Source organism: Balearica regulorum, chromosome 10, assembly GCF_011004875.1.
Source record: "Balearica regulorum gibbericeps isolate bBalReg1 chromosome 10, bBalReg1.pri, whole genome shotgun sequence".
Classification (NCBI taxonomy): domain Eukaryota; kingdom Metazoa; phylum Chordata; class Aves; order Gruiformes; family Gruidae; genus Balearica; species Balearica regulorum.
The window spans coordinates 2,646,108-2,662,431 of NC_046193.1; the positions used below are offsets into that span (position 1 = coordinate 2,646,108).

The following is a 16,324-nucleotide window of genomic DNA, read 5'->3' on the forward strand; positions in this document are numbered from 1 at the left end:
GGTGTTGTTTTTTTTTACGCACCGTATATTTTATGTTATTTGAGAATAAATACCATTTCAAGGAAACCTGCAATATACTGAATTAATGTACTATTTCCCGTTTAGATTACTACCTGCTACATGGTGCCCTGTTCGATCACTACACCAAACGAGTGCCTCTGGACAGACTGGCTGATAGAAAGAAAGCTATACGGGCACCAAGCCAAGCACTACGCCTGTATCAAGAGAAGTGATGGCACTTGCAGCTGGTACCGAGGTGGTCCTCCCCCAGAGAAAGAGTTTATTGATATCAGCGAACCTTAAAACGATCACTTCCTAAAAAGCCTTGGAGTCTAATTCCATCAAACATTGCACGCTCACAGCTTTGAACTGCCATCGTCTAATGTATCTGTTGCTTAGAAACAAAAACAAATTGTCCTGTACAGCTAAAGTACGAGTCTGTGGAATTGGCACTCACGCACGATGAGGAACAAATCTCCTGGAGGTAGCTACTCTGTAAAGTTATGCTTTGCACAGAGAGGCTCAAGCTGAGAATGCTCCTCTGTGTCCGCTAAGGCATAACGAGTTTCCCTTTTACCAATATGAATGTACAAGAACAAAAGAATTGCCAGAATTTTGTCCCCTATTTCTGTTAACCTACAGATTAAGAGAGCCCATGTTTTATCCCAAAGTTCATTTCTGATGAACTATGGAATGTTTTATAGAACTATTTTTTTCTGTATGAAAGTCTTCTGATACAAAAGAATTATTGTACAGTGTATATGTAAAGTATTATAACAATGTGCTATAAAAAAAAAATTCAAAAATCCCTGTATTTCCTTATCTGTTGAAATAAGTTGAACACTTCTGTGATTAAAACAATCTGTGCTCCATATTTTGTATGTTACTTATCTCATAACTTTCTTTATCTAGAGAGTTCTAACTTTCATTGATAACTAAGTTAAAAAAAACCAGCCTTGATAATCAAAATCGTCTTACCCAACTCAATGTTTCTATGGACTAGCTATACCTTCTTGAAAGAAAAGCCAGATGTTCTAATGCTTCAGCATTTTATGGGACCGGCACAAATAGTGACAGGCTAAAGCTGCTTATATTTACAGAAACCACATCCATCATCACAGCAGCTGTAGTACTTGATAATGCCTCTCTAAATATGTGATTAGGTTCATTGTATTTCAGCACTGTTAAAAGCCTTGGCTTTAGAAACTCCTGTAAAAATACATGCAATAGATAGCGAATAACTCGAACTGCAAGTGATTTCTAAAAAGCTCTCAAATATTTGACTATATTTAATAGTTTAAATTTACATTAATGATTTTTCATTCATGAATATCCATCATATTCTGTCATAATAAATTTGGTAACTCATGAACTTATATTAGAGAAGTGTTACAACATATTTTACCTTTTAGTCCTTTAGCATCTTAACTTTTATGAATTGATTACTGTAGTTAGTAACTAATTTCACACATATTTAAGTTTACAAAAGTAACTCAATGCACGGTGGTAAAACTTAAGAAGTTATTTCAGTAAATGCCAAAGTGTAGACAGTTGTCCAACTGCTTGCATTCTAGAAACTGGAGGAGAACCGTCAGGCAGGATATGAATCTGCAATAGCTGCCATTTCTGACATTTTTACTCTCTCCAATTTTCTTCATTGAGTTTCTTTCACTTCATTCCAATTTTGGCTAGAAATTACTCTCATGTATTCCCCATATGAGAATTCAGAACAACAGGCAGAGATTTAGACAGTTCTGTTCTTGTTTGGCTAGGTCAGGTCTATTTAAAGGTCTAACACAAACACTTTACTCATTCCTGCTACCCACAGGGTGGCATTTCCAGCCCATGGGCTCATTCAGAATCAGAGCTGTTACTCTCTAGTGCTTCAGGGGTCCAGTTTTCCAAATAGTTCCGTTAGTCTGTTTGCTATAGAGTCCTTACAAAATCATCAGGACTTAAACTTGCAAAAAAGACATGCACATCTTTAAGTGTGTAGGCACCTCTGATTCCATTCAATTAAATGAAGTAGTAGTTTGGACATAAAATTCAGCATGTCCTATGTATCTTGTCAAACCCTGAAATATGTTGCATTGGATATATAATGTCTACTTGCAAAAAAACCTGTATAAATGATGTTTGTGACATATTCTGTTCACATTTCTAATGTTTATTTTGACAATTGCATGAATCCATATTTAAAGGACAGGTTTGAAAACACTCTTCTGAGAATGAATATTCTTTCTTGCTTTTTTTGTGGCTAAACTCATACAATTCCAATGAAGTGCAAATGGTGCAAAGCCATCAGGAAGGCATGCTGTTATTCCTTTGAGGAATATATATCCCCTAATAGTCAATGTTTCACTTTTTAATTACTGTAAATCAGTTTTGTTGTTTGAATTTACAATCCTAAATTAAAACACCATTTATTTGTGATGTCAGATGTAAAGCCTAGCTCATTTTCTGCTTTGCTAAAGACAAACAAAACATTACCTAACATTGATTTGGACCATAGGAGACTTATAGCTATTTCTATAGGCTACATTTCTTCCAAAAAGGAATTGATATGGCAGAGACAATAATGACAGTGCTATTCACTGTCAGTGCTGTGCATTTATATTACTAATTTAAAGAAAGACTTAAAACCAGGCCTGATTTCCTCAAGTCAAACCAAAACAATTCCTAGAGAAGCCTGCATGAGGTTAATAACCATACAAATGCTGAATCAAGCACATGGCTAATTAATATTCAATACATGTAAAGTGTAGCATTTGTCTCCAAATCCATTTTGATGTAACGGTGTCTCTTGCATAGCACTCTGCAGCAAACATTTTCTGCTTTTTAACTCAACATAGTTCTATTTCAGTTTTATAGTAAGTAGACCTTAAACTTGACTAACCCAACTCAGATTGCCTTCTTTATGTACCTTGGAAAAATAAATGTTTTCTTTGATATTTATGAACAAACTGTAATATGAATTGTATGCCATAATTAGTTTATAAAAAAATTTTATACTTGACCTACCATAAAATATCCCATATGAGGTGTTTCAAAACTAACAGCCATCCACTTTGATTCTGTCTGAGCATAAATCTGGCCAAACTTCCCACAATGGATGGTACAAAGATTTTATTTTTTTTCTCGTATCAATAAATATGGCAAGAAAAGCTTTACAAAAAACCCTCTCAGAATGAGTTTTTATTTTCCCTGAGATTCAGCACTGCTAAAGATTATGGAAAGGATTAACTACAATGTGGCATTCTGAATATGTTCTTTTCCTATCAAGATTTTTACTGTAGTGGCATTGATATATTATCAACAGCAGCAGATTATTTTTACATTTCATTTTTACTTCTTGAAACTGTGTATGTGTTGTATGAAAGGTAAGAGCAGAAATATACCCTGGTACAACATTTGATTTTAATTTGCAAATGACTCACATGACTTACAATACGAGTAGGGAAAAGAACAGAGAAGGGAGACTGTACAGGTGAATGGTGGAAAAAACACCACCTTGAATACTACTGGCTTTTTCTCAATGTTCCAGTAAAGTTTTAATTAAATTGTCCAACAATTATGTTGGAAAAAGCCATTTTGTTTTTTTTTTTTTCCATGACAGACAACATAAGAGGTAGGAATGCAGTGAAATAAAGGGAACTAATTACTGAGGGAAAGGCTGTAGATATGACTCAACTAGCAATGAGTTCAAAAAGCCTTACAGCGTTTTGTATAGTTTTAATCAGTCTGAGATGAATGTTTGTTTCAAAAAGTGTTTCATTAAAGCAGCTCCATTTTTACACAAAAGAATGGCATCTTTGTTTATTTACCTTTTATTGCCGTCTAATGACTCAGTACAAATGATGACCAGAGTATGAAAAGCAAAAGGAACAGAAGCACAACCCTACCTCTGGCATGCTCAGCTGAAAACTCAATTCACAGGGATTTGGAGTGTTCCCCTGCTCCCCCCCACCCCAACTGGGTTGCGCTGGAGGGGAGGAAGAGAGCTCTACATTATGATTTGGAGAATAAGAAGGTAAGGGATGAACACAAGAGGAACGACAAGAAATTATTTTAAACTGTAAATATCAAAATCTGTAAAAGTAAATACAAATGAGGCCAGCTATTAATAAACAATGTTAGAAAAAACAACAAAATTTAAATAGCATGATACGATTTCAATTCATCAATTAGAAGACTGATATTCAGATCATCTTAGAACCCATTCTAGAAATCTGAATAATATGTTATCTTGTACCATGTTGCCTGATTATGTTTCAAGACACAAAGTTCCAAATAAGTCCTTCAGAAGGAAAAAACAAACAAATGAGCTTCAGCACAATGAGTTATTACAGCACCTCTAAACCACGTATGGCAATGCAATACTGAAATGCATTTATTTTCTAGATTAACTTTCATTATGTATAAATATGTAAAAAATTACTTGGTTTTGAAGAACATTAACCACTCAAAAGTTCAAATAAAAAGAAGTAACTTAACAGTTCAGACATCAATGAGCAATGTAGAAGAACGAAGGGGGGAAAAAACCACTCAAGTATTTGTTATACTCTTAAGCAAAATCTGCCTTATAAGCACATACACACAGTTTCTTGTTTGTGTTCTGTTACTGAACGTGAATTCCATCAGGTGTTCCACACAGCAGTTTGCAACTGAACTGGTAAGACCTTTTACAGCGTCACACTACATAAAAATTAAAAGCTAACAGATTAATTCTTGTCCCAGAATTACAGGATTATTTTTTTGTTTCTACATATGCTGCAATTTAGCAATGCATTAAAAGACCTACTTTTTCGATAAAATCATAGACTCGTAGAATATCTCAAGTTGGAAGAGACCCATAAGGATCATCGAGTCCAACTCTCTGCTCCTCGCAGGATGACCTAAAACTAAACCATATGACTAAGAGCATTGTCCAGATGCTCCTTGAGCTCTGGACAGGCTTGGTGCCGTGACCGCTTTCCTGGGGAGCCTGAATAATAGCTCATAAAATAATGCACAATAAATTATGCACAGGAAATTATAAACCAGCTTTAATCTTGGACATTCTCAGGAAAATGGAGATATAAAACTTACTACCATTTAAAAAAGCATATTGCAAAACATGAGATGTGCTTCTGCTTCTCCACCTGTTATCAATGAATCCCCAAGGGGCATGCACTTCCTTTGCATAAAAAAAAAAAAAAAAAATTTTATAAAGTTGCATATTTTCCTAAGAAATCCATCAACAAAAACCCCTTCCATTCTGAAAAGATTTGATTAGCTGGGACAATATTTAGATCTGCTGCTCCAGATCAGTACCGTTCTCATTTGGCTCTACAAAACTACTGTGTAGCAAATTTACTAAATACCTAACTGTGGTGAAAGCTCTTTTCAGAAGCGTTATATGCAACAAAAGAAGTGGAAACATCTGTGAGTTACTAGTCTAAAGGAACCCGAGAGAAATGGCAAAGCAGCATGAAGAGCCATCCTGCCACTCTCGCAACACATCAAAAAATACGGCAGAACTGCACCATACTGGGTTTGTTACCAAAAGATGAGACAGATGCGGGGAAAAAAGACGACTTCAGAAGAAATCTTAGTCAACTGCTATCACTGAGGCTTATCTTAGACGCCACCTATGACAACGAAGCGCTAGCCAGAGTCTCCAGACAGACACACAGCAATTACAGCTTGGGGACCTTACCTAAACAGCTAACATCTTTATCGTGGCCTTACAATGATACTTGAATCACAGCTGTGTGACATATGCTGAATGGATTATATTCTAAAAATAACTGATGCTTCTCTGCCAGTCTATTCAATCAGCAAATAGCCTCATAGCCTCCGTCCAGTGCTGAAAGTATTTCCTCTAGGCAAATAAACTCAGGAAAGAATTTCTGTTTAGAAACCATAAGAAAAGTAAGGAAAAAATGTCTGCCGTGTAAGACAGGTCATGAGTAAAGGTTGTATTATTTTTATGAATGCATTTATGTCTGTAAAGGACTGGGAATCAATGTCAGCTCAGGTACATGAAGATCACAAGTCATAACCACCCCGACTTTAGATGAGTTCAAAGTTCTACACTGACAGGCACATAGCTTTGTGCATCATGTACAAAGATAAAACCCACTTTGAACATATTATAAAGGACTAGGTTGAAAACAAACCATAAAAATAACTCTCAGACTTTAATAATTGTTCTGTGTCTTTATAAGCTTTTAATCTCTTAAAGATCTGAAGTTGGCTAGCTGAAAAATGACTACCTTCTCATCTGAAAATCCTCCAGTTAACCATCACAATGCTTTCAAGTGGTCACCCAGTTTCATCCCCCCCTGAAAGCTTCCAAAATGGCTTTTAAAATAGACAGTAAATGGGGGAAATGACTTGTGTGTTTACAGTTCCTGTTTTACAGAGACAGTAAGGAAAATTAGTATTGGTATTTGCACGTACCATTTCCTTGTGATTTGGATAGAATGTTTGCTCAATTAAAGGGAATTTCTCTGGACCCAGAGTTTTGTAGACAGAGACCAGCTGGGCAAACTGTAAAATAAAACAAAACAAAAGAAAAAGCTTAGGAGAGAAACTGCATTCTACCAAAACGATCTCATACTGTCGTCTTGCTTCTTGTCTTCTGTGTTTCATAAACTCAGCAAACACACATACACATTATACGCTTTCTCTCTCCTCCTCTCTCACATGCACACCCCTTTTTGATCCATCCAGGCTATGACTTGACATGCAGAGCAACAAAGAACACCACCTCTAAGAGTAAAGCCCTCACGTGTACAAAAATTGAAATACATTGGAATATTAATTTTCAGATACCTCAGAGTCTATATAATTTAAGCTGATTTTCTGATAATAAAATCATTATAATTTTGCATTTTCTACCACCTTTAATCTAAAGATCAGACATGTTTCACATTAATTTAGCCTCTGGCACCTTACTAACATTGAAAGACAATTTTGCAAAACTGGAAAACGCAGAAAAGCAGTAACTATGTCATATGTAACAAGTCAGGTGAAGAACAGACGAGAGCATTTTAATGTCCTAGGCTCCAGCCATGTACCATAGCCACTTGGAGGCAGTGGAAGAATGGCCAGTTAACCAAGATGTTGATAATGTGAACAGCTACATGTTATTGACATTTCTATTAATGTTTTCTCTAACACATCCATAGTGTGCTAGACCGTAGTAACTTAACACAGAAAGTAAAACAACATTTAAACACAAAAAGACAAAGAATTCTTTAATAAATAGAAGTGTATTTTGGGGCTGTTCTTTCTCTTTAGTGAACAGATCAACTCTTCTGTTGTAACAGTTCAAAAACTAAATCACTCTTGAAATCACAGCTTAGCAAGTGAGGTTTCTAGGGAGCAGGACGCCTTTGGCAGTCAGAAGACTACTATTGTTTCAAGACTCCAAAGCTCTGGCTTGTACATGCCTGTGATGTGTTTAATTGTCATTATGCCAACATGAGACATAAACAACTTAGCACAACAGTGTGAATAGTGGGATTTGCTGGTTACAAACAGGAAAAAAGCAAAGAACAATAGAACTCTGTCCATAATGCAGTTTGATCAAATACCTACTCTGTTAATGCAATTTAGGGTGCAGGGATAGTAAAAACTGTTTAAAGGGGGCGAAAAAAATGATGAAAGCTTTGCATCGCATTTCCAGCTGGCATAGAGAATTTGTTTAATTTAGCAGTGTTTACTTAGGTTTGGTAAAACACATATTTTGAAGTCCAGTGGAAAATACCTTAATCATGAGTAGTTTTCACCAAAAGCTTAAGAAATTCTAGCAGGATAGTGTGCTGTACAAAGCAGACCTCAAGGAAAGGAAATATTATCACAGCTACCAAAATAAGGTGGTTTGCAAATAGGATTCCTGACAACTTACTATTTATTTCTGTTCTTATCCAAAATCCAAATTCAAAATTTCATAAGGAAATACTGCCTATTAAATACATGATTTTTGCAAAACAATTGTTATGTTAAAATAAATCTATTCATCTATCATTAAGTAAAAACCTTTTAAAAAATCATATGACTGTATTTTCTGTGATTCCTTATTTTCTTTTCCATTTTCACAAGCAAAAAGACGAAAGTAAGCAAATGACATTTGTAGGGTTGGAGAAAGCTATAATTCAGATTTATACTAGAAAATGTTTGTTTACTTAAAATAAAATAGTATCAACCACAGATAACAAACATCTATCACTCTAAAGCACCCTCTAATCTAGTAATTAAGCTCTGAAATAGCACGTAGGAAAGGGAGGCTTAAATTTCCCGAGACAGAGGAGAGAACTAACTCAGATTTCCCACAGTCGGGGGGGAATGATTTATCATTTGCCCCTGCTGGGATGCTGTTTCACCTGTGTGTCTACAACTTTAGGAATCTTCTATCATTTTTCTCCCCCAAAAGAGCAACTTGATAAATTTAACCCAAATTCATATAAAACTTTGTCATTCTAATTGTACATCCTTAAACTGCTATAAATATTTTTTATTTTCCCTGATTCCTACCAGGCAATGTATGAAAAGAAATTCATTTATCATCAATTTTTAAGGGTGACCTGGACTATACCTTTTTATATTTTCCTTTTGAGCAGCTGAACCAAACAAACATCAGTTATACCGACTGAAGCAAAAGACCACTTCTGAAAATCCTGCTGTACCTGGACAGTGCGGAAGCTATAGAGAGCTTACAAATAGGCTGAATATAGAACACCACGTTGCCTGCTTTTCTATCCAGTCCAGGTTTTAAAGGTCTGCTGGAAACTATCCCAATAAGTTTGATTTGACATTTTTTTAGACTTTATTAAAAAAAAACCCCCACAAAACAAAACAAAACACCACAAAAAAAACCAAACCCAAAAGATCATATTAATGCCTTGCTTTGATTAGATTTTTGAAAATGTTTTGTTTTACTGGGCTAGCTAATATGACCTTAAATTACATCATTAAATCACAGTGAAGTTTATCAAATTCTTCCCTGGGCAAGAGCATCATCTTTTTAGATGATACACTACTGAATTATTATCTAATCCAATGCCGAATGTTTATAGATATAGATGTTCATGAAATAGAGAATAGTGGTAGAGCCAGTCTATATTTAAATGAAGTATTGTATATGGACGCTGAAAATCCTGGGAGATTTTAACAATTATCTAAAAAAAAAGAAACTTGGAGAGCTTAGTATTTCAGCAGGAGTCTTTTCAATATCTTAAGAAAAAACAAGAAAGTGGAAAAAACTTCTTTTAACTCTTAGTTTAGCTATCTGAATTTAATTCTCATCTTTAAATTTTACATCTTATTTTCAGCTTGAAGAGAGATATTCTCAGGTACATATATTTATGCGTTTCGGATTTTTTTTTTTAAAAGGAAAAGAGTGGGATTTTGTAACATTCTTTGTGATGTCAGCTCTTTTCTATTAGGGATTAAATGCTTTCACATCCAGGCCTATAGACTGTTCCTCCATAAAAGAACAGGAGAGCACCAGCTGCACTTTTTCTCCTCTTCAACAAAGTATGATACAGATAAGAACAAATAGTCAAAAAAGACACTCACTCCCTTTGATTTCACATAAAAGCTTTATGGGGTTTCATTACACCAAGAATGGAACACTATAAATTTGAATGCATACAGTGTACTGTAATCAAGCAGTGCATAGTTACAATAAAAAAAAACCCAAACCACTTTCCTAACTTCATAAAGATTAGAATAATGACTTTGCTTATTGCTTTAGACGAGTTAAAATGTGCTTAATTACACACGTCATCCCTGAAATGCTCAGATTTTTTTCCTGAACAAACTGCACAAACTTTTTCCTCAAAGATAATTAGATACGATATTTAAAATTAATTACTCCAGATGGTGCTTTGTGTTACCTTTAATTCCAGCAACTTCTAATCTCTGTCACCAGACTAAAGAATATATATCATTGTCCATTCCAGGCGGGAATTTCCTGGTATGTTGAACAAGATTTTCATGCCACAAGCTACTTCACATTTGCCTGTACAGTTGTTCCCAATCAGGGAAGTGCCACTGAGCTGTGTATTATAAAACCTTTTCTGTCAGAGATCTTCCTGTATGGTGAGCATTATCTGTGCTTTTTACAAGTTAAGGCTTGCTTCTACTGACAGTGGAAGAACTCCAGCCTGCCATCTAATACTTCATGGTAACAACTAAAATGATCACTAATTTCCCTGGATATTCTGTTTCACCAAAGCAGATGAGCTGGCATTCTCTAGGACTAGAGAAACAGGAAAACTTCAACGGGTAAACACATTTTGAATCCCTCTGTCTTAAAAAAAAAAAAAAAAAAGGTGCTTTTAGCTGAGACTTATCTTTGACTGCTTCAAGGTGTGGGCACATCTACAGAGTGAAGAAATGTAAAGCAATACCAGTTTACTTCTGGATTTCTGTACAGAAATTTGCCTCTTACCAAGTGTATTAAATGTGTATCAGTGTTTGTGGGTGAAATTACTAAAACAAAATTTCTAAGTTTCTAGTGTGATCTCAATATTCAGTATTGCTGCCAGCTTGCTTTGAACATGTAGTACTTAAAAGCAGCTGATGCAGAACAGTTTAAAGATCGGGCTGTTATACTGATCAAATGTTTAGACAGAGTAAAAGTTCCATCCTACCATATACTTAAATCATTCCTGTTTAAGAATTGATGAAAGACAGCTTTCCATGGAAGTGCTGTAGAGGTTCCTAGTATTTCTCTGTGAAATGCACACTAGAGTAAATTATGCCTGAATATGTCTATCATTACATGAGGGTGTGGATGGGGGCCTCAGCAACTGCATTTTCTCTTTCAATCTACAAAGGGAAGCTCCCTTCTCCCTGTAACAACTTACAGAGATCTCTTGTAGGTTCTGCAGGGTACGAAGCTGAAAGATTAACTGTTTTACATTATAGGCTGTTTTGTGTTACATTTCTATTATAGAAAACTAATAAAGATGACAAGACATTGCCTTTTTCTATCCCCTTCAGATAGCACTGTGAAAAATGTCCTGAAGTCCTTTTTTAGGCTGAAATGTCCATTTTTAGGCTGAGGCCTGAAAAGGTGACTGGTCATTCCAGAAGCACGTGATTGCCTTGTAAGAGATGTTCAGAAGCACAGACTAAGTACCATTAGCACAAACATATCAGGGTCGTTGGTGGCCAACAGATCAAGAGACAAACACTGTAGATCCTTCTGAGGGAGAAGAAACTAAGCAGTTGCGTGGAAGGGGCTGGGAGCGTACATTTGACACATGTACTCTGTGGGAGTCAATTTACTTTAACCAAGATTTTTGACTATGCCTGTATTATAAACACAGTTTCTGTATTTCTCTTTGTGGGTTTTGATTTTTTTTTTTTTAATTACTACTACCTGGGAAGTATTTGTGTTGCTCTTTTTACGCTCTTCATAATATTTGTTCTTTGCTGCAATTGGCTTACATTTCTTCTATTATGCTTTAGTAAACATTAAATACTTTTCCAGAAGGCTGAGTACATACACATTTGATTTGCTATTTGATAACTAAGTCAAGAATCAAGGGGAACAGACTGCTGCTTACGTACCTCTTTCTGTCAGCTCCTGCTGACAGACAACTTAATGAAAGAATTCAAACTTTCAAGGTCAATTCAAAGTTTGACATGGCAACTGAAGAATGAAACATCGCCTACAAATCAGTTTGGGCACATTAACAGAATACAGAAAAGATGGGAACTGACAAAAGAACTTGATGTTCCTCCAGTAGTTTTCCATTATTACAATGCAAAGCCAAAGACAACACAGTGGGACTACGAATGGAAAGACAACTTATAGGGAACCTGCATCATAATTCAGTGGTAGTTTTAGAACATAGATGAGTTGTTTTCTAACCCTTTTGCAGCCCAGCCTCAGATGAGAACACAGCGATGATCTCTGCCTCGCCAAGCTGAGCTGCAAACCCCCACTGCCTTTTTTATTAAAGCCCTACTGCTTGACCCATCACTCTGGGATTAGCGGCATCCCTTCCTTCCACCGTTGACTGCATCTGGTACTTCCTCACCTCCTTTATCTCCAGTGTCCTCCTAACGCTCTGGGGTGATTGTCTCCATCTACTGAGACAGAGCTACTAAGCCTGTGTGGATTGTGCTGACCCTCCCCAGAACCATCTGAGTGTCTCTGTTCCACATTACCCAGAATTTCCAAAGGCATGAGTACCTCTCCTCTGAGAGGCACATCTCTCCAATTGCTAATCACTGCTGTAATTAACTATGGGAATATTTTCACCTCAGAATTACATCAGATGAAATATAAAAACCATTTAAGAATTTCTACAGGATGCAAAAGAAAAGTCTTAAATAAAACCCTCATGCCCTTGGAAGTACTGCATGCAGAGCTCTCGCTTACAGATTACCAGAGTGCATCCATGAGAGAAAAAAAAAAAAAAAAGTTTTATACAACAGTTAGAAAAGCAGGATTTAAAATAAAAACCAGAAAAGGATCACAGTCAGAGACATAAAAACATTTCATCTTGGCTTGCAAAGTTGGGTAGCAAGGCATCTGGCAATGAGAAACACCCTGGCTAATGAAAGAGGCGGTGACAAAATGTGTAAACAGTGAGGAAAGTGAGATTTAAGGAAGACATGTGGATTAAAATGAAGGAAAAATAGCTATGAGCATAAAAGGTAGAAAACAGATCAAGACGTGTTTGTTAGAAAAGAATTAGTGAAAATTAGTACCATGAGGCCTAGAGCAAGAGGCCTTCTGGAACTTTTTATTTCAGAACGAAAAGTTACAGAGGGAAAAAAGAAGTTTATGGAACTGAGTCATTCAAATCAAAGCTATGAGGACTCCTTCTTGGATGCACTTGGCAGCAATGAGAATGTGCAGTTTATTCCACTATTACGGGAACATCGAGTTCAGTGTCCTCTTCAAGGAAACATTTGTGCACCTGTTTGTTTTAATGGGACTTGGGCATGCGCTGAAGCATTTCTCAAAAGGATTTGGGGCTCACTACAATAAAAAGACATTTTATTGTTTTGTGGGTTTTGTTTTGGGTTTTTTGTAAGAGATACTAAGATCCTGACACTTTCCAGTTAAAACAGTAAGTTTTTTTATAAAAACACTGAATTCAGTGAAACTTCACAGTAGAGGAGGGAATCTATCTTTTAATGCAAATTGAGGTTATGCAGATACAGCCCTCCCGTATTCACTGTCTTGTAGTTAGTGAAATTTTGTGCAGGTCTTCAGATGTGTCTAAACAAAGTTATCTTCAGAAACAAAGCACTATTTATGTACTTAACCACTGAAGCCAGAAGTAAATCCCATTTTAAAGCTAAACATATGGGTTTTTTTTTTTCTCTTAAATTGTACACAGATGCAATCATGTGCATCTACAGCTTTGTTCACAGAATTCAAACTCAGTCCAACTGGGCTTCTTATCTACATGGACTTTTCTGTCCCGAGATGCTGCCCCCATTTCATCACGATAAGGAAACATGAAAAACTTTTTCTCATAAGATCCCTGGCAAAGCTCTATGGTAGAACGTCATTCCTCAGACAAGACCAGCCAACACGCTCTCTTTTAAGCCCGGCACAGAAAGTCAGAGGACTTCTCTGAGGTGGCCAGCATCCAAACAGAGCAGTACTTCATAGCATTTTAAGCTGAACCATAAACTAAAGAAGACACTTCACAGACAGGTATGTTAGTTACTACACCTCATAAAAGAAACAAGGACAAGTACACTCTGCATCTATTTCTGGAGCTAAGAATAGAGGCTAAATGTAAAGGAATGACAGCAAGGAAATCAGATGGCAACAGTAGCACTGGTTGGAGTTTTGAAGATAACGTGGGACAACAATACTGGTGGAGAGGGAGAGAGGGGAGAGGAAGGAGTGGGGATTGCGACAGGGGAGCCAGCACGGTGCGAGGGATTTTCCTGGATGGGTGACACATGCCTTTCTCACAAAGGGCAGTCTAGTCCCCAGATTCTCCTCATCACTGAGTCACAATGGTCATACATAAAAGAAGCAGATACAATCTCTACCTAGATTTCGGCTAGAAAAAAATTACCTTCTTAGGTACTTTAATTTGGAATATAACATGCAGGCCTCCTTTTTAATTAAATATTAATACTGCACAAGAAATGAAACTTAATTTTCATAATCTAGCCTTCAATTATGGATGTTTGAGTTAAGCAAGCACAAAAGAGGGGTTTTGAATTTCAGTACTGTAGCAGGAACAGCAGATAATACAACATATATGAACCACAGCTTTACAGTCCTGGCTTTCAGACTAATCTTACAGCCTTTATTTAAATACAGTTTTTTTTTTCAGCAGAAGCTAAGAAATGGTTAACAGTCTGTTTCAGTTTTCTGCCACTAGAAATGTTCAATGCAATGCAAGCCCGTAATGGATGTCAAGAGCTCCCACTGCTGCTCTTTAGTGCAGAGAAGGACAGGGCAAAGTAATAACAACCTACCACAAAATTCAAGAATGTTGTGAAAAGATCTGAGTCTACTTTTGCATTAAATTAGCCTCATGGCAGTAAAAGCTGGTCAAAGCAAAATATATACATACTCAGTTTTATATATAAAGTACTTCATAGTTCAGGCAAAGATTGATGAATATAAAGCTGTAAGAATTACTCGCTGTATGGAACAGAAAACAAATCACCACTGCACTGAGGTATAGTCATTGTTTAAGGGTTTCTGCTTTTTTCAAGGAATTTCAAGTGAGCTTACATATCTTAGGAAAGAAAAATCGTTAAGCAAGACTGTAATATTCCCTTTCTATTGCAAGAATAGATTAAACTTATAATAGCTCTATAAAGAGGTGCAAAGAGGAGAACACACTGCTGGGTTTAATGTAGTTAGATTTCTTTGTTATGTATTTAAAGGAATACTTATTTATCAACTTTGCTCCAACTTAGTGTTCAAACTTGCTAGTAAATTGTCTTCTGACCAAAAACCTTAAAATGTTTCCACCTTCCTTCTGACACAGTTTTGTGAATTTACTTTCAGCTCTCGCGCTACAAATCCATCAACATGTTTTGCTTTAACTGGCAGACTGAGCAAAGAGGCCAAAATCTTCATTGGCTGACAGAGAACCAAACTACAGTTTTTTAAGCTTATGAAAGTTCGGCTGGGATAAGTACTGGAAGAATAGCACACATGGACGAATAGCACGTGTGGACAGTTTGTTCTCTGGCTTCACCATAGATACAGAGACATCTGCCTTCACTATGTCTGTAAACCCAATACCTTTCATATGAATAAAAGCCACAAAACTAGTTTTAGAAAGACCTCTACCATTCCTGTAAATATTTGCAAATAGGCAAATTGAATTTGTTACGGAGGTTGCAGCCATTATCACATGAAGCTGTTCAAACTTTACCACCCATGCGATTGTGTCCAGTGCCTAAGAAATCAGCTCTTCAGTGCTCAAGAAAGAGGCAGACAGCACCTGCCTTCCAGTCTTGAAGGGTGTGTTGGTTTTGCGTGGCAAGGTTTTGGTAGGGGGGGGGCTACAGGGGTGGCTTCTGTGAGAAGCTGCCAGAAGCTTCCCCTGTGTCTGACAGAGCCAATGCCAGCCGGCTCCAAGACGGACCTGCCGCTGGCCAAGGCCAAGCCAATCAGCGCCTCTGGGATAACATATTTAAGGAGGGAAAGAAACAACTTGGGGGGAGCTTTTGCAGCCAGAGAGAGGAGTGAGAAGATGTAAGAAACTCTGCAGACACCAAGGTCAGTGCAGAAGGAGGGGCAGGAGGTGCTCCAGGCGCCGGAGCAGAGATTCCCCTGCAGCCCCTGGTGAAGACCATGGTGAAGCAGGCTGTCCCCCTGCAGCCCATGGAGGGAGGATGAGGGGGTGTAGAGATTCCACCTGCAGCCCGTGGAGGACCCCACACCAGAGCAGGTGGAGGCACCTGAAGGAGGCTGTGACCCTGTGGGAAGCCCATGCTGGAGCAAGCTCCTGGCAGGACCTGTGGCCCCATGGAGAGAGGAGCCCACGCCAGAGCAGGTTTGCTGACAGGACTTGTGACCCCGTGGGGGACCCACGCTGGAGCAGTTTGCTCCTGAAGGTCTGCACCCCGTGGGAGAGACCCACGCTGGAGCAGTTCGTGAAGGACTGTAGCCCGTGGGAGAGACTCACATTGAAGAAGTTTGTGAAGGACTGTCTCCCGTGAGAGGGACCCCACGCTGGAGCAGGGGAACGATGAGAGGAGTCCTCCCCCTGAGAATGAAGAAGGGGCAGAAACACCGTGTGATGAACTGACTGTAACCCCCACTCCCCGTCCCCCTGTGCTGCTGGGGGGGGGCGGAGGTTGAAGCCGGGAGTGAAGT

General features: G+C 37.7%; 2 protein-coding genes across 2 annotated transcripts in view; one reads left to right on the forward strand and one right to left on the reverse strand.

Moving 5' to 3' along the window:
* The window catches only part of TIMP4 (TIMP metallopeptidase inhibitor 4), a 28,840-nt gene extending 25,663 nt beyond the window's left edge, over positions 1-3,177 (forward strand). The window contains exon 5 of the mRNA XM_010302406.2: positions 106-3,177. Within this exon, the coding sequence (XP_010300708.1) occupies positions 106-303 (198 nt within the window). The 3' untranslated portion in view covers positions 304-3,177. The remainder of the gene's footprint in view (positions 1-105) is intronic.
* Positions 1-16,324, reverse strand: part of SYN2 (synapsin II) — a 188,873-nt gene that overhangs the window by 83,816 nt on the left and 88,733 nt on the right. The window contains exon 5 of the mRNA XM_075762742.1: positions 6,445-6,534. Coding sequence (XP_075618857.1) covers positions 6,445-6,534 — 90 coding nt within the window. The remainder of the gene's footprint in view (positions 1-6,444; positions 6,535-16,324) is intronic.